Here is an 18,397-nt window from a genome sequence, read left to right as displayed (position 1 = left end):
TATACGTCTTATCGTTTTCTGAACATTTGGTTAGATATCTCGACTATGCGAAAAAATAGGTAGAGCTTTTGCTCCTACCTGTTCGCCGACGCCGGCGTCTTCATCTGCGCCCCGAATTGGTTTTGTTTTCGTATCTCAGGAACTAGCACTGGGCACGAATTGAAACATTATATACTTGTTCATTGTGATAATCCGACTTGCACTGCCCAGGTTCAATAACTCGGTCTGCATTTCAGAAAGTTAATCCCCTTAATGGATTAAGCAGTTTTTTTTTGTTTTTAAGTTTTGTTTTGGGTATAACGCCGTTTTTCAACAGTATTTTAGTTATGTAACGGCGGGCAGTTAACCTAACCAGCGTTCCTTGATTCTGTACCAGTACAAACCTATTCTCTGCAAGTAACTGCCAACTTCCCCACATAAATCAGAGGCGGAGGACGAATGATTTAAGGCACAATGTCTTTTATCAAATCGTCACGGGGAACGTACGCCTCGCCCAGGGCTCGAACTTACAATCCCGAGATCCGTAGATCTGCTCTCTCCCTATTGAGCTAAGCGGGCGGGCTCTAGTTGTATGCATGTAACCATTAACATGGTACTGAAACTTCACACACTCTTACTGCGATAATCTGACATGAACTGCACAGGCTGCGTGACTCTGTTTTGCATTTTTCAAAAATATGTCCCTTTTGTCACTTAAGTTTGTGCATGTAATCTGTGGTATGTTTGAAAATAGTGGTGGAAATGAATTGGAACTTCACACACTTTTACTGTGATGATCTGAAATGAGCTATCCAAGTTTCATTATTTTGTTTTGCTTTTTCATGAAATTTTAGCCCTTTTCCCTTTTTAGTGACAAGGCCTCCAAAATCTTTTGGTATAGTACCTTATCAGTCTGTATTGAGTGATTAATTATTAATAACCATGCCTTAATGGGGCATACCCTATATCCTCGAAACATGTGTTCAGTGAACGTGCAGTGATGAAAACATAAATAATAGAGTATTCGGAAGCATTATAACTTATCATAAATATTATGCATTCCAGTCAATATCGATAAAATCAGCGTTTTAAAATATGTTGCATTAGAAGTTGTTGTTGTTGTACAATTAATTGGTGGATAGCAATTTATTACAAAGACCTCTATATTGATTAACTGTGGTAAAATGAGGCATTTTTCGCCATATTTTGTTCTTTAAAATTCTATTTATCATTTTACTTTCATTGAGTTTCGAGAATATAAGCTGCTAGATATAAGGTATGTCCTTTAATATTCATTAAAGAATCAAGGTTTGTAAGGTGAAGGTTACAAATTGGGCAGTTCATGATATAACATTCCGGTGTCAATAACATATTAACTCTCCACAGCCGGTGTCCCCATACCCGCGTTTTCATAGAAATTACAGCTACAGCAGTGCATTTAAATATCTGTACCTAACATTTTCTCAAAATATAGTGTCAGTGCTGAAGAAAATGGAAAAAAGAAAAAAAACAACAGTTAGGGGTCAAATTTGATTCAAGCAACATAGTTTGCAGCAAAACACAATGTAAAATCAGCCAAAATGATACCACCAAGTGTAGAGGTGGTGTATGACCGAAGTTTCAATGACAAATATTCCACAATAAAAATGCTTCTTGAAGGTCAGTCGCAGCTCTATCTTGCTATTTCAAGAAAAATACAAAGTACATAAGATAATGAAAATAACCCTACATAGCTAAAAATGAAGACTGAGAACTATTTTAATGCAGCATTTGTCAACTACCATTCTATCTTCACGCCATTTTCCTATTTAGTGTCTCTATACCATATGGCGACTTTTAAGAGTTTGATGGTGGATGCAGACTGCAGGTGCCCCTCTAGGCACTATTTCATGCATGGGCGGGCACCTCTGTGGAGCTTCAGACTTTCCGAATGCCAGCTGGATAGCTTTCTCACACGAAATAATTCTACATACCATGCGAGGTTCGAAACCACAGCGATGAGTGGCAAATGATTCGAATTTGGCGACCTTAACCACAGACCACGGAGACTCATATGATGGTTTCATGAAACATGCTCTGTACAGTGTACTATTATTGATTACAGAGCTACATTCAGGACATATGCCTGACTGGAACATATTCACGGTTGAATATATACTACATATTGTTACATGGCTTCTCATGTAAATCGCTGGTAAATAATTAAAACGAGGAAAAACACCTAGAAATTCATTTCTAATGTCATGTAATGAACCAGTTATTGAATACAGATAGTTTTGGCTACAGATCGACAAGCCATTGCATTCAGTATGTATGTACTAGTCGGTCATTTCATCAAGTCTATTTTCTCTTTCTCGCAAAAAAACAAAACACCGATATGTCCTTCCTTTACTGTTAGAGAAATATCTACCAACCTGGCATGGGTACTTACTCAAGCCAGTTGAATAAATTTCAGACAAAAACAAAACGCATTATGATCGTTGGTTTGAAGTCAAACTTTAAGAGGTTCGTAGTATTGTCATACACTATAATGTTACACCATGAGAGGAAAGTGTTCCTGTGATATTCTGGTAGCGGAAAGTCTAAATCATGTTGAATACGTTTTCAAGGATAAAATCAAAGGTTACCGTGGTCATTTGAAAAGGTAGCAAACACTTTTCACAAGTTTAATGAGCATACATTATGTCAAGTGAACATTTACACAAATACGCAGAAAAAGTATCTTTTTAAATTAAAATTTGCCATCAAATATATATGTAGAAATATATGAGGTTACGATTTTGTATTTAGTTATCGGTTAAACACCGTTCATCAACCGCTGAGTATTCAATACTTAACCAGTGTTCCTGGATTCATTACCAGTACTAACCTGTTCCACGCAAGTAACAACCAACTTCTCACTTGAATCAGTGGAGAACAGTTCATCAGATATATTTGAGCCGTGCCATGGGAAAACCAACATATTGGCTTTGCGACCAGCATGGATCCAGACCAGCCTGCGCATCCGCGCAGTCTGGTCAGGATCCATGATGTTCGCTTTCAAAGCCTATTTCAATTAGAGAAACTGTAGCGAACAGCATGGATCTGCCAGACGCGCGGAATGCGCAGGCTGGTCTGGATCATGCTGGTCGCAAACCCACTTGTGGTTTTCTCATGGCCGGTCATTTCTTTATCAAATTCTTATAATAATATGCCTTGCCCGGGAATCGAACTCACGAACCCGCGATCCGTAAATCTAAAATTCTTTTACTGTCATACTGCAAACTAGTTTCTAACGGGTGGTGATGCATTTGCATGTTTGTTTTGTTGGGTGGCGAGTCACACTGACATTTTTATGGCGATTTTCTAGCTTTTATATGTGTAGTAAGAAAAGAGGCGCTCATCTGAACATTATGTCCGCCAGGGGCAGCACCGACCATCCTTAAGCCAGTTTTCTTACTTGAAATAAATCTACATCCCTTATGAAACCCCACAAGGATGAGAGGAGAAAATGTTTTCAAGTCAACAGCCATAACCACTCTGCAGTAGAGGCAACAGTAGACTAGCTCCTAGACTATGATATATTATTTTTTAAATATTTGTTTTTAAAACTGTGAATGTAGCCAGTCTATATTCTATGTCCAATATCAAAATAATATTGCAGTCAGTTCCCTGAGAAAATCACTAAAATTGACTGGCATTTGTCACTATTACACAGAATAAAAGAAAAATTACAAAAGCTTAAATTTTGTTACAAATTCTTTATTATCAGTCTAGTGGCTAGTCTAAGGTAACAGATGCCCACATACAGATATAGGTGGAAATGTCATCAAATTTAACCTTGCTCCAATATTTATGAGGCTGTATGAATGGTATTTTTTTGATCAAATGGGGCTGTTATATTGACGAAATAGTAAATAATAAATTTGATATTAGATTGATTTGTTCTCAGGCACTACTTATAGACTGGCTGTTCCTTGGCAGAACTATTTCCCTTAATTCCATCATCTGTCCGAGACCTAGGGGCGTGGCCTCGCCACTTTGTATAGAGTCTGAATCAGACGACTCCATAAAGTAGTCCCTTGGCTCATCATCAGTGAGACTGATGTTTGTTATCAAATCAAGCGTTTTCAGGCTTTCATCGCGCGTTTTTCTCTTTTCCGTTGGAATGTGCTGAATCATTTGCTGATTTGTGTCCACTTCCGGTGTCAATTTAATCAAGCTTCCGTAAGAATTGGCAAACTTTGTGCACAACTTTTTCGCGTCTATGTAAGTCCGCAGATTTTCGTAGTCATCTTCATCTGTGGATGTTTTCACATTGCACTTAGTACTAACCGGAAGTTCTAGTAATACATTTCTTTGATTTAAAATAGTACTTGCTATAATTGTATCTTCTTTTCTTTGTTCCTTCAGAATTAACATTCCCGTGAAGATGCAGGGCACAACAGGAGCTTTTCCGTAAATCATTCTGACTTTTAACGGAAGATGAAGGTCCGTCAAAATGTCTTTCATCCTATAGATAGCGCGGCCATCTTTTACCCCTTTCTCGTAAATAATATTAAATTTCCCGCGTGTTGACATAGGAACAAGCACCTCCTTATCATCTATGTCTAAGCATTTTAAATAATTAATTTCAACAGTTGTCCATTCTTTACTTTTTCTTTTCAGTAAACCAGTCTGAGCTGTCGTCTGCCATTTCGCGGCAAAAGTTCCGCTAACCGTCAAAACGGAACCGGCTGGTATCTTTCTCTCCTTGAAGCTTTGACCTCCACCTTCGCCTTTAGTTTCACCATTTTCGTCTGTATTCTGATCAGCGTCTTCCTCAATACGTATTGCACGGATGTGAGTGCGAGTGAAGAATTTCCGTGACCCCGCTTCTGCCAGCTGACCGATAGTACGGAAAAATGGTCCCCGGCCAAAGTCTGGCGGTACAATCTCAAACCAGCCTAAACATATAAAACAAAAAAAAAACTTTATTTAACGTAGCATACTATCATCAATTATTATATAATAACCTGGGATTACGTAATTATCCTGGTACAACCCTTTTATAAAAATATTGAAAGTCAATCGAATCATTCACCCAGTGGTAATGTTCACGTCTTTTGTATGATGCCTTTAGAGATTTAAACCCCGAACTCCTGCGCTAAAAGTAGACTTGTACAAATGAGCTATTCAGGGCCTCCACGGCTGAGTGGTTAAGGTCGCTGACTTCAAATCACTTGTCCCTCATTCATGTGGGTTCGAGCCTTAGTCGGGGGTTGGATTCTTCATGTGAGTAAGTTATCTTGCTGGCTAACGGAAGGTCGGTGGTTCTACCCCGGTGCCTGCCCGTGATGAAATAATACACGAAGGGGAACCTGGGGTCTTCCTCCATCATCATAGCTGGAAAGTCGTCACATGACATATTACTGTGTCGGTGCGATGTAAAACCCAGCAAAACAAACAAACAAACAAATGAGCTAATGAGAAAGTAATAGCATGTTAAATATAATTTCTGCTTTTTCTCCTTTCATTTAGATGTTTTTATTATGATGTACACCTGATAGTTTATGTAGGAAAGACGAATATTTTAAGCATCAATTTTATTAAATGTGCGCGCATGAATAAACACAACACAAAGGTGATTGAATTGATTCTTTTCCGTTGCTTACACTCAAATCAATAAAAAGAATCGGTTGAATCGATTTTGTATTTAAACAATCCTTAGACTTAAGCAGTTAAACTTTTTAAAAGTACAATAGATTTTTTAAAAGATCCCTAATCACTACCTAGGACAATTATGTGTATAGCACGTCTCTAAAAACGTTAATTCATATAGCAAACCTTAACAGACTTGAATATGATGAAACGAACTAAATATATTTATCAAATGTTTGAATTCGTTGGAGTGAAGTAAAGCCATTACGTAACTTTGGTATTACACTACAGTCTACTCACGTTGAGGTCGTTGTTTTAAGTACAGGAGACGTTTGTTGAACTGACTAGGTCTATAGCAGGTAAAGAAAGAAGAAATTGTGATGCTTCAATATGAAGAGCTAACATGTGATAAAAAGAACAGTACGTTTTGTGTCTTTCCACACCGAGTTTATTAAACTCGTTAAATGAAATTTATAAAATGCTCGGCTGGTCCTCGCATTTTATAATTTTATTCAACTCGTTTTATAAATTCAATATTAATAGACATTCAATGTAATATCTATGTGACAGTCTTTATTGTATGCTATCTGTAGTACACATAAGTCCCGCTGGCTAATTGTCGAACAGTTATAAAGATCAGACACAGATCAGATTCTAAACTAAAAAGAAAAACAAAACTTACCATCAAAATCATCAGGAATGTCTAACGTCTGTCCCACCTCATAATACGGTCCCTCCCGGTCATGATATATCGTGCGTGCCTTCACGTGCCGTTTGCACGTGCGGCTATAAAACAATACCGGTTGTTCAGCATAGATCTTCAGTCCTAGAGGTAAGGACGTCCCCACACCCACACCTGCCCCTCGTGATATTTCTTCATATTTAACAACCTTCGGTAAGCCTGAGCCGTTCTCAAATGAGTTTAAGTCAGTAAAGTCCTCACTCCATTTAATTTCCGTCACTCCTGAACCCGTATCGTCTGCTTCAGCACTGCCGCTTTCGGCCATGTTGTGTTTTTCGTATTTCAATATATCAGGTATGAATTTACGTTAAGCCTCTTCTGTATGTACACATGGTATACAATATCCCATTCATTCAGTTGGAATGTCACTATGCTCTTTACATATTGGACTTGGTTTATGCTCTGTTGCTTTTAACGGCTTTATTTTTAGAACAGTTGCAAACCGGTTTTGGAACATATCAAATATTTATTCAATATCACGAATAGTATCCGCCTTATTTGACTCACTGGGCGAAACTTTTTATTTGTTTTTTTTTTTCACTAATTTATCTAATTATTAGTAGAATTATAATGGAATTTACGTAACACAGTAATTTCATTACAAATTTATACATTTAACCATACGGTTACCAATCAAAGAAGTCATTTTACAACTAAAAGTTAACGCAAAGGCTAGATAAAATTATTGTTATTGTTTGATCCCCCAAATCAGAAAGAGGTTTTTTTTTCGTGAATTACGGATTTATTTTGTAAGAGATCTAGAAATATTGTACACTATTCTAAAGGGTTTCGAGTGTGGTAATAATATCTTTTTAATATTTTAAGATATGAGCCGCGCCATGAGAAAACCAACATAGTGGCTTTTCGACCAACATGCATCCCCAACTTTGAGCGTGAAATATACGAGAACCGCAACTCTTGTCGGTATTGATTTTTTGCCTTGTGCGCCGTTGTAGTTGTTTCCCTTTACACTAAATTATCGATAAACCTGCTGTTTGGCATTTATAGGTAAACTCGGCTCTACATTTTTGAGCAACGCATCTTGGTTAGACAGAATTATTGAAGTATGCAAATTAAAGCAGAATATAACACATCTTTAAAGCTACTGTAATTAATTGTATTTTAACATTTATTTTTATAACTCTTTGATTTTATGGACTTTGCTAGATACCGACATTGTTCCAGGAGTTATAAATAATTATATTATATTAAACAATAAGTAAAATGTACGATTTTACAGTAAAAATATTTGTTTATCATGCGTATGTAATGTTGATTTTCTGTCCTGTATATGCTGAGTGAAGTTATAAGTTTCGTTGAATGCATGGACAGAAAATATAAAAATAAAAAATGCCACTTTTCAGTGGTAAAGGATATACATAAAACATCACACAAAACGATTCCTTTTCTTTCAAATCCCTTTTGAAAGCCTTTCCCCTTTTTGCTGTGAAACGTAATGTTGTAAAATTATGTTCTCGAGTTATTTTTTTTTAATTTATCGCCCCGATTTTGACAATTACTGCATATTGACTGTAAGTGTTTTACGCGTGATGTTTTATGAACCTTTGCGAATACACCGGATGGAGACAAGATAAACACCCGAGGCTATGCTAATTACCTCCAAAATAATCATCAACTGAGACATAAAGTAGAGATGTTCTACCATATATATCTTCTTATAGCTTAAACGATAAAACAGATATTTATTTATTAAATTATTTATCGGCAAATTGATCATAGATGTACTTTTTTTTACTTATCATACTTTTTTGCATAAAATTTTAGATGGGTGTAGAAAATTATAAAAGAAATTTAGGTGACGGTTAAGCAGTTTGTTCCAGAATAGTTTCGAACAGCTGGACAATACAACCTAAACTGAATTAAACACAGAAGATATAAATTTTGGCAATTTCTAGTCTCATGTGTGTTTTTGAATGCCTAGATCTACTACTATATAAGTTCAACATTTCATTTGAGTCATCTTTGTGCACATTTATATTATACATACATTTGTTAAAAAAAAAACCACACACACACATTTTATAATTGTCTAAAACACATACTATCTTACATTTAAGAATTAACCTAAAGTATCTATTTGCTATTAAAAAGTATTGTATTACAATAAAACTTCACTGTTTCACAATATTCGCAGTAAGACCATAAAACATTTGTGAAGAGGTGTCCTACACAATAAACCAACCTAAAACCGCCGTCTTATCTGCTGCTTATCAGCGATTATGTAATAGTCGCTAATTGATGGGCAATTTTGCACAACAGGGGTCCCCGTGGACCATGAAGATTTGTAGAGTAGGAATTAATTTTCCTTTATGGAATGTAGAATAATAATATAGTTATAAAAATGTCTTTGTTTTCATAAAAGATTTCTGCCAATATCATGATAATGAAAAATGTCATATACCGGTGAAAGTGATTATTGTATTTGATAAATATATACAAAGAAGTATAAAATACATTTATTTTTATAGCTCTTTGATATATACTTGTTTTTTTTTCGTTTTTTTCAATTTGAATAATAAGTTTCGTAAAGTGTACCTTTTTTCATCTTCTACTGAAATGCACGCACGGGTAAATAAATCAAATTATCACCACAGTTAATATGACCATCATTCATTAATTTGTAATTTATACTTTTACGTTCACGCAGTGATCAGTGAACGTAAAGAAGCCATGGTTGTATGTAATATTTTAGGCACATACATAATTGGATTAAAAGTAATAATGGTGTACAAAAGAGATTTTTAAAGCATACTTTTTCTCAGCATAGAAAACATTTTGATAAAATGGTCCTGAAGGCTAAACGTGGCTATTGGTATAAAGTTCAAGCTGATTTTTTAAATGATTTTAATTACAGTCAAAGTGACTTTTGGAAGAGAATTGGAAAAATTGGTATTGCTTGTAATAAAAGCATCCCTATGGAGGTTGTTTTAGATAATGGTATGGTGTCAAATGACGTACCAACAGTGTTGGATAAATGGAAAAATAGTTTTAAGAATCTATATAAAAATAGCACTGTAGAAAATACTAGTACAATATGTGATAACGACAATTATATGTCTGACAGTAATATTATACATGAACCTGTTTTTGATAATGCAATTTCTGTGTTAGAAGTTAGAAAAGCAGTCTTAGATGCTAAGTGTAACAAAGCCTGTGGTTTCGATGCCATTCCAGTAGATGTACTTAAGAATGACACATCTGTCTCTATACTTCATATGCTCTTTAACGTCTGTTTTAACACTGGTATAATACCGACTGCATGGGGATATGGTATTATAAGTCCTATACCGAAGTCTAGTACGACAGATCCCCGGGATCCTTTGTCATATAGAGGTTTGACCCTTGCATCCAGTATGTACAAGTTATATTGTTCCATTTTAAATAATAGATTAACTAAATGGTCTGAAGATAATGGTATAATTTCTGAGGAACAGAATGGGTTCAGGAAAAATCGAAGTACTGTTGATCACCTGAATACCCTCACAACTATTATAGAAACTAGAATAAAGAAAAAATTATCTACATACTGTGCATACATCGATTTTAAAAAAGCATATGATTGCATTAATAGGAATATTCTGTGGAAGAAACTTCCTGAATTAGGAATACATGCTAATTGTAAGATGTATGCAGCGCTGAAATCCCTATACTCTTCTGTGAAATCATGTGTTCGTCTAAATTCTTTTACCACAGACTGGTTTGATGTACACATGGGTTTACGACAAGGATGTAGTTTATCACCAGTACTTTTCAACTTTTATATTAACGATTTTGTATCTATAGTTAAATCATGTGGTTACGGTGTTGACATTGGTACTAATGATAAATGCTGTATTCTGCTCTATGCGGATGATATAGTTCTTCTGGCAGGTTGTGAATCTGATCTTCAAAGTATGTTGGATATCTTGCATGACTGGTGTACTATCAACTGTATGTCTATAAGTCCGACAAAGAGTCAGGTTGTTCACTATAGACCAGACTGTATAGATAGAACAAACTTCAAATTTAGGTGTGGGACTGATGAGATAGCCATAGTTGATAGATATGTTTATCTTGGTTTGGTGTTGACTGAATTTCTTGATTATAACATTACAGCAAAGATTGTCTCACAAGCTGCCGGAAGAGCTCTTGGTGTGATTATTGCCAAGTTTAATAATGCTGGAGGGCTTCCATTAGATGTTTATACTAAGTTATATGATTCAATTGTTTGGCCGGTGATTGCATATGGCGCTGCCATTTGGGGTACGAGATCATTCTCCTGTATAGATGCTGTTCAACACCGAGCTATGAGGTTCTATTTAGGAGTGGGAAGGTATACACCGAATGCAGCTGTAAATGGAGATTTGGGTTGGGTAGCTCCTTTTGAAAGACAATGGCAATCCATATGCAATCTGTGGTCAAGGTTTAGTAAGATGGATGATGATAGATTAAACAAGACAGTGTTTATATATGGTATGAACAATGCTAGGGGTAACTGTAGGAACTTTATGTACAGAGTCAAAAGTCACCTAAGTAAAATTGACTGTTCTCAGTTTTATGATATAAGCTATCCTATTCCCAAGGCTGCTTTGAAAAAATCTGTATTAGAAAAGATGAGATCAATGTTTCAGATATCATGGCTCTCTGTTGTTAATAAAACTAATAGTATTAGAGGTACTGGTGGAAATAAACTCCGAAATTATAAGTTATTATAAGTTGTTATAAGTTGTTAAAACAGGACATCTTTTGTGAGAATTATTGTAAACTGGTAATACCCAGAATGCATCGGTCTTCTTTTGCTAAGTTCAGATTTGGAGTTGCACCTATCCGTGTAGAAACGGGTCGATACGAGGGATTGCCTATTCAGAATAGAACATGCTTATGGTGTAAGGATTGTGTTGAAGATGAGTTTCATGTTCTTTTGCACTGCCATTTGTATACTGAAATTAGAGCGAGTTTATTTGAAAAAGCTGTATCAATAGACCCAGATTTCTATAAAATGAACGATACAGATAAATTCATCTTTTTGTTCACAAATTCAGATATTATTCGTTGCTGTGCCAAAAGCTGCCATCTTATACTACAACGTCGACAATTATTTGCTTGTAAATAGTTTGGTTCTTGACCTTGGTATCTGAAATAGACACTGACTGAGAAAGTGTGTTGCTTCCTGAAATTGATTCTGGGGGGAAAAGTTGAGAAAACTGTTTCTCCTTTTGCCTCTCTAGTTCCTTATTTGTAAGTTTTGGCTGCAGTCAGCAGATGTTTGAGGTAGGAAGGTCAAATGCCAGGTTTATCTATAGTGTAAGATGTTTAAGGCCCTGTAACTAGAATTTTATTGTAAATTGTACTATATAAATTTTACTCTTTTTTAAACGACATAGATGACATTAATGTTCACTATTTGACGACATAGTATTATTATGTGATAGGCTCCGTCATGCCACTTATCGCATGACTGGGTACTTTTTCAGTGATTAGGCAAATATGTGATTTTGCAAATATCATGTGTTAGAACATGCAAAGATAATATGACATTGTATTCTAAGACATCTCCATTTACTGACTATTTGCTTTGAATACGTCTGAAACATGTTAACAGAACTTTTAGCTGACCCTTAACGTTTTCAACAGGCTAGGTGATTGTAATGTGTTGGTAAATACCATATTTCTGAAATTCTGTGATATTAATAGTACAATATTAAATGTTAAAGGATCGATTTCCTTTATACAGTTTATATAGGTAGAAACTTTGCAAAATTACATGTCTGGTCTTAAATGTACATGTTTTTAGTCTTCTATAAAATCTTTTTAGGTTGGCCATATATATATAGTCTTAAGGTTTTTAGCTCGACTTTTCAAAGAAACGGTAGAGCTATTGCACTCGTCCCAGCTTCGGTGTTAAAATAATAATATATTTACTAACTGTCAACTATCGAAGTCTACGCCTCATAACTCTGATTTGAATATAAGAGAATTATCCCCCATTATAACTTAGGAATTTTGGTTAATGTTTTTGATATAGTCAAATTATTTTAGTTACCATCAAAACTTAGAATAATTAATAACTATCCAAGTATACACAAGGAGAAATAATCCCCATAGCTCTTATCTGAATTTTGACAGAGTTAGGCCCCTTTTGTGGTGTTTTTTTTTTTTTTTTTTTTTTTTTTTTTTTTTTTTTTTTTTTATATATATATATATATATATATACTCGCGTAGCTCTAATTCATAGTCAAGCACTGAAAAGTCGAACGAGCTGTTTATTGTAATGGTCAATGTTGGTTTTATAAATAAATGAGACAGCAAAGTTCTAGGTTGCCTGTTTTAATTGGTATATTGTTTCGAAACCACATGCAATTCATAAAATGTGTATGTTCTAGTCTCCTGTAAATCTTTATAGATTGGTCATGTATATGTTGTCTTAATGTTTTTTATATTGTAAATGTCAATGTTTGTTTTATACATGAATGAGACTTAAATAAACTAAATAAACAAACATAACAAAATTTTCGCGAAATGTTTCAATTATTGAACAGTTTATTGTAATATCGTCAAAAATTATACCGGCACACAGCTTGTAAAGCAATTACATAGAATTAATTCTAATTGTCTTTTTAATTTAATGCGGACTTTTTAAGACCAATTTATTTCCAATTAAAGATGTGACTTAAAGTTTGCCAATTCAAAAAAGTTTTACTTTTAATCATAAATATAAATAAATAAATAAATAAATAAATAAAATGCTCGAACAGATATGCAACGCATTGATAAGCATTGCCTTGTGCCGTCGTACCGTCAAGTAAATATTTGTGAAAAGCGTGCTCAAGATTGCGATTACTTCATTTTCAAATTAAAATGGAAGCAATTTGTCATAATTCAATTTTGAAATAAAAATTACCCAGACAATGTTCAGACAATGGAGAATACTTCACGAGGTTATAAAATAATGTCATTTTGATAAGAAAATGTTTTTATAGCCTTTTAAAACCTGACATAACCGACCTTTTCAAAATTTCTATATAGAAATACATAGAAACCATAGTCATCAACTTCAAACAAAAATGGAAGCAATAAGTTTTTGTATCACATCGATAAAAAATATATTGAAATAAAGGGCAAAACATGAAGATTACTTCACGAGGTTATAAAATTTTGTTAAATAACGATAAAATTACGTTTTTAATGTTTGAATTATATTTTCCTATACAAATCTATAGTAAAACTGTTTATCGATAAACGTTATCGGGTCCGCGATCCGTGTATATTCAAGGGAGACTACTTTTGCCGAAACTACTGGTCAGTGTATTGGAATGTTGGCCATGGATCCAGACCAGCCTGCGCATCCGCGCAGTCTGGTCAGGATCCATGCTGTTCGCTAATGGTTTCTCTAATTGCAATAAGCTTTGAAAGCGAACAGCATGGATCCTGACCAGACTGCGCGGATGCGCAGGCTGGTCTGGATCCATGCTGGTCGCAAAGCCACTATGTTGGTTTTTTTCATGGCGCGGCTCATATCTTTATTATTTATCACATCAGTAGTCTTAAAGTGTCGTGCGGCGGCTGTAAGAAGTATCCCTATATTTGGAGTCAATGTTGTTGTTTTTTCTGGTCTTTTGGGATCGTTGAGTACGCTCAATTTTACTACACATGTAATAGAATTTCGCATAAGCCGGTGCTTTGGGGTCGTGGAGTACACTCAAGTTTTACTATATATAGTAGATCTCCGCTTAAGGTATTGGACCCCTAATAGTAATGTTTTAAAAATGGTATTTGCTTGGTACATTCTTAAAGTTGACCGTGTTTCGCACTGTGTTGCAATTTTTAAGCAACTTTTACCGTGTCGGTTTTTTTATTATAAATTTTGTATAATTTATGGTATTTCCTCAAGGTGATGGCCACTATACAAAACGTTTGCAGATAATTCATTATACCATTTATTTTGATAAAAGAAACATCAAACTTTTGGTAAACAATTATAAAACACAAAATAAAACTGTCAATATAATTTTTTCTAGGGTGCCTCAAGTTAACAGATTTAATGAGACAGAATTCTAACTCCACCATTGAAAAATTAAGGTCGAGTCCTGCGGGTCTGTTTTGAATTTTACTCACTTCATTCAAAAATAACATTGGGACAGAAGTAAAACCTACCTACATTTCTTCCACAATATTTAATCTAAAAAGTAAAGGCAAAATAGAGAACTTTTACCGGATGTAACTCAGTATTTTTAAAGATGTCTAAATCTGCCCGCTTGTGATTCAGAGGTAAATTCACTTTGAACAGCAAGAAATCGCAATCAAATAAAATATTTCCACTTTTGTACAATAAACCAATAATAAGCCTTGAAAGAAGTAAAACCTTACTAGAAAAAAAGGAAAATAAGGGGGAAAAATTTTGGTCCCAGTGGGGCTTGAACCTACGCCCATTTGAAAATTTCAGTCAAAGTAGGTTTATGGTAGGAATTGAATACTCTTCAAAAAAGGAGGTACTCTTAAGCCGGTGCTTGGGGTGTGAGGGGTGATGCACATTTCATTACCTGTCATGAACAGACTCAATCAAACCGAGTCTGTTGTTATTTTGATTGGTTGCGTTCTGTTCTATACTTCCAAAGGATCTTTTTACAGATCTTATGGTTTAATAATGTCAATTTTATTGCCAAAAATGTAAATTTTCCTATTAACCAAACAAAATGTCAAATTTAATGTCAAGGGTTATTTTAATATAATTTTTAAGGACAGAAAGGTGTCAAACTTGGCTGAAATTTACACCACATTAAAATCGTTTCTTTGGCAATAATTTCAAAACTAATCAAGCTATTTTGAAATTTTAAAACATTCCTGTTGCCACCCTCGGAGTTTAGAATGTTATTAATATGAATTGTAAACTGAGTTTTATATGTATAGGATAGAAGACGAAAATGATCCAACATGTGAAAAACTGTACTCTCCGAAGCGCGTTAGCGCTGAGGACCGTCCAGTATTTTACATATTGGATCGTTTGAGGCATATATCTTACTTAAAACATTGTTTTTTTATGAAATAACCAATAAAGCAGTACGTATAAATCATTGACGTAAAATATTCATAAATTAATTCGGTTTTTATTTACTTATCCATGTTTAATAACCGTTGAATACTCTGTAGATCCTCATTACCATTTTACGCACGCTTTTCTCGTAATGAACGATTGTGCTTTTCTCGTGTTTCTTGCCTTCGTAATATTGGACTTTCGTTAGCCCGGGATTCTCGTGTTGCTACTCATTGTGTTAACTCATGTACAGAATAAGCAATTTTACTTCATCGAGTGAGCTTCAAAAGTAGTATTCTTACGAGTGGCGGAGCTAAGAAAGAAATTTTGTGACATTTCAGTAACAAATACTGGATTTATTTTAATTGATGGTAAGGGTAAAGTGTTTTTGTTCCTTTTTATTAAAGCGTGTACAAGGAAACACTTTCTTGTTCCAATCAGCAAGGGCATAGCCATAGCGGACGCGGATAATATTTCATTGAACAGGTCGGATACTTCCACTGCATTCCCATTGATCGAAACACTGTCTCTCATTTGAAGGACATTTTTCGAAAGACTATTTAGCTTGTGTTGAAAAAAAAAAAAACAACAAACAAACAACAACGTGAAATCATTATTTACCTTTAGCCTGCCAGCGGCAAGTGATTTTCCCTTTGCGACCAGGGCTGATCCTTTCAGTGTGTTATCGGATATGTTACTTGTACATCCAAACCATACTAAATGATATAGAAATGAACAGAGAGACGGAAGCTTAAAACTAAAAAAACTTGATTTTTCAATATGAATTTGATTTGTACAGTACACCCGAAACTACTCTTATCGAAGTTATTATCGCAATGGGTGACAGTGTCTGAGGCACCGTAAGGGGAAATGTATCTAAATACTATTAAGGTAGTCCCAACTGGAGTACTGTAAATATATATTTGACATTTTTCACTTTGAATTTATCAAATATGTCTATTTCAATCCAAAGCATAGATTGAATTAGAGTATACAAGGACAAAATTCCAAAACATTGTGACAAAACTAAGGTTCATGTAAGTGCATGTGTTTAAAAATGGGGCAACTTATTTGCAGATGTTTTTTATTCTTTTTAAAAAGGCAATCTGAGCAAATGTGACCAAATGCTTCAGACACAAGAAATGAAAGCAGTTTGTTTTATGTAGGGTGCTATAAACGTTTATATTTTGAAAGGAACACTGAAGTTCCCATTTTACAGAATGTAACCTGTTTCAGGCACTAAAGGCTTAAAATGTGTTTGCTAGGGCATGCAGGCCCAATATCAACTTAAATGCGCTTACAAAAGAAAAGCGTGTTTTTTCTTTTTTCAATACGGATATTTCCAAGGTTTTTGACGGGAAATTTAGGGCATAACAACAACTTGTGTGGATAAAATTTGTTAGGAGAACCTAGAATAGTCATTTAGAGTATCATAGATTTATCGCTTTGAATGGCGTAGTTAGAAATTTGCATGACATCACCTATGAGTTTCACCATTTCCACATTATTTTGTTTGAAAGTACATACTAGAATGTTATACTCAAATAAACACCAAATCTGAACATAGCAGTATATAAATCTTATGGTTAATGCTAAAAATTCCTCGCATCACTCAAAACAAAAATACAATTTGCAGGCGTTTACATGAACATTCAGAAACGTGCAAGAATGCCATGAAAGCATTAGTTTAGTTTTTCTACCATGTACGGATAAATTCGGAAATGTGGACTCTGACATAACAAAGAGGATGCAATTATCCACTCAACTTTCGTCAATTATTACTATTATTTTTATGACCGAAGTAGTCAGGTAGTCGGTAGTACCGTAGTTAATCTTTTACTTAATGCAAGCTGTAGATAACCGCTTCGTTCAATACATGGAACTTGGGGAAGTGTATGACTAGTAGGCCTTCCTTCGTCGAGTAATCCAGGAATCTACTACAGTACAGTCTCTCAGCACTATCATCATTGGTCTTTATAAAACTTTTTTTATGCAGAGAACTGAAAACCTAAACAATATCTTTCAAGGGAAGTTGTTACTCTAGGAAGGTGTTGCTAAGAGAGTAAGACTACGTTGACGCATGCAAAAAATTGCACAATGTTATCTTTAACATTTTGCGATTACTTCCATATTTATTAGATTAATTTTTATTTTTACTTTCAGTACTGTGTTATAATATTGGACTGCTTTCAATGGGTTACAGTAGTGTATTTGTATGGAATCCAACTACATTGTATTAAAAAATACTGGACTACACGAGTAAATTGAATGTGTATATTAATCGTTTTCCTCGTGCAGTTCAGTATCAAATAAACTGTCCAATATTAAACAAATATTGGACTCAACGTATACATAGAAAATACAGTACTGAGCCACATTGAATGCAGTTCAATATTAAAAGTACAAAGGAGTGACGTCATGGCAATGTTTTAAGTAAAATTTATTGTTGTTGTTGTTGTTGTACCTTACTTTCAATATCCCGATCAATGTCCCAGTTTTATGAAATGCATAAAAATACAGATAATTAAAACGATGGTTGTTGGAAACCATATATCACCATGAAAAGTTTTTAATAGGCAAACTTGTGGCCTTAAATTCGATACAGATTCCAAGCGTATCGAATCCGGTTTTTTCTCAAAGATTTTTAAGAATGGCAGCGAATTATACATTAATTAATAAGGATTACATGTATTCCATTTAAGATCAGTCAGCTGGTACTGACAGATCGGGATAATTATGTGATTTCACTATGTCAGAATGTTTTGTCGTAGATCAACTTCGGGAAGTGGTCATTTGTTTGAATTTCTAGTCGTGTTGGAGTTTTGTGTTGTCCCTTCCTTTTTTTTATTCTAAAACTTATGTATTACATGGTGGTGTAACATCAAATAGAGCGAAAAGATACATTTGATAAAAGATAAGAAACGAAAACCCGTTGTTTATTTGCATAATTTAATTGCATAATTTAGTCACAAGGTAAATAGATTTATGTCATAACTTGAACTGCAACTCAATCGAACTCAGTTCAT

General features: G+C 34.6%; 1 protein-coding gene across 1 annotated transcript; it reads right to left on the bottom strand.

Annotated features, from left to right (window-relative positions):
- Positions 1-3,234: 3,234 nt before the first annotated feature.
- Positions 3,235-6,740, bottom strand: LOC123546524 (uncharacterized). The gene is made up of 2 exons (XM_045332878.2): positions 6,281-6,740; positions 3,235-4,904 (listed from the first exon to the last, which is right to left on the bottom strand). The coding sequence occupies exons 1-2, from the start codon at positions 6,603-6,605 to the stop codon at positions 3,907-3,909; spliced, it is 1,323 nt and encodes a 440-aa protein (XP_045188813.2). The 5' UTR covers positions 6,606-6,740; the 3' UTR covers positions 3,235-3,906.
- Positions 6,741-18,397: the final 11,657 nt, after the last annotated feature.

The sequence above is a fragment of the Mercenaria mercenaria genome, chromosome 3 (genome assembly GCF_021730395.1).
Source record: "Mercenaria mercenaria strain notata chromosome 3, MADL_Memer_1, whole genome shotgun sequence".
Taxonomy (NCBI): domain Eukaryota; kingdom Metazoa; phylum Mollusca; class Bivalvia; order Venerida; family Veneridae; genus Mercenaria; species Mercenaria mercenaria.
Note: the sequence above shows the minus strand (reverse complement) of the source record. Positions and strands in the feature narration are given on the sequence as shown.

What these genes read in the sequence shown, in the direction of transcription:
- LOC123546524 (XM_045332878.2), bottom strand. Translation starts at nt 6,605, where the DNA reads ATGGCCGAAAGCGGCAGTGCTGAAGCAGACGATACGGGTTCAGGAGTG. An exon ending in CATTCCTGATGATTTTGATG is followed by an intron (nt 4,905 to 6,280) that starts GTAAGTTTTGTT and finishes TTATATGTTTAG; the next exon opens with GCTGGTTTGAGATTGTACCG.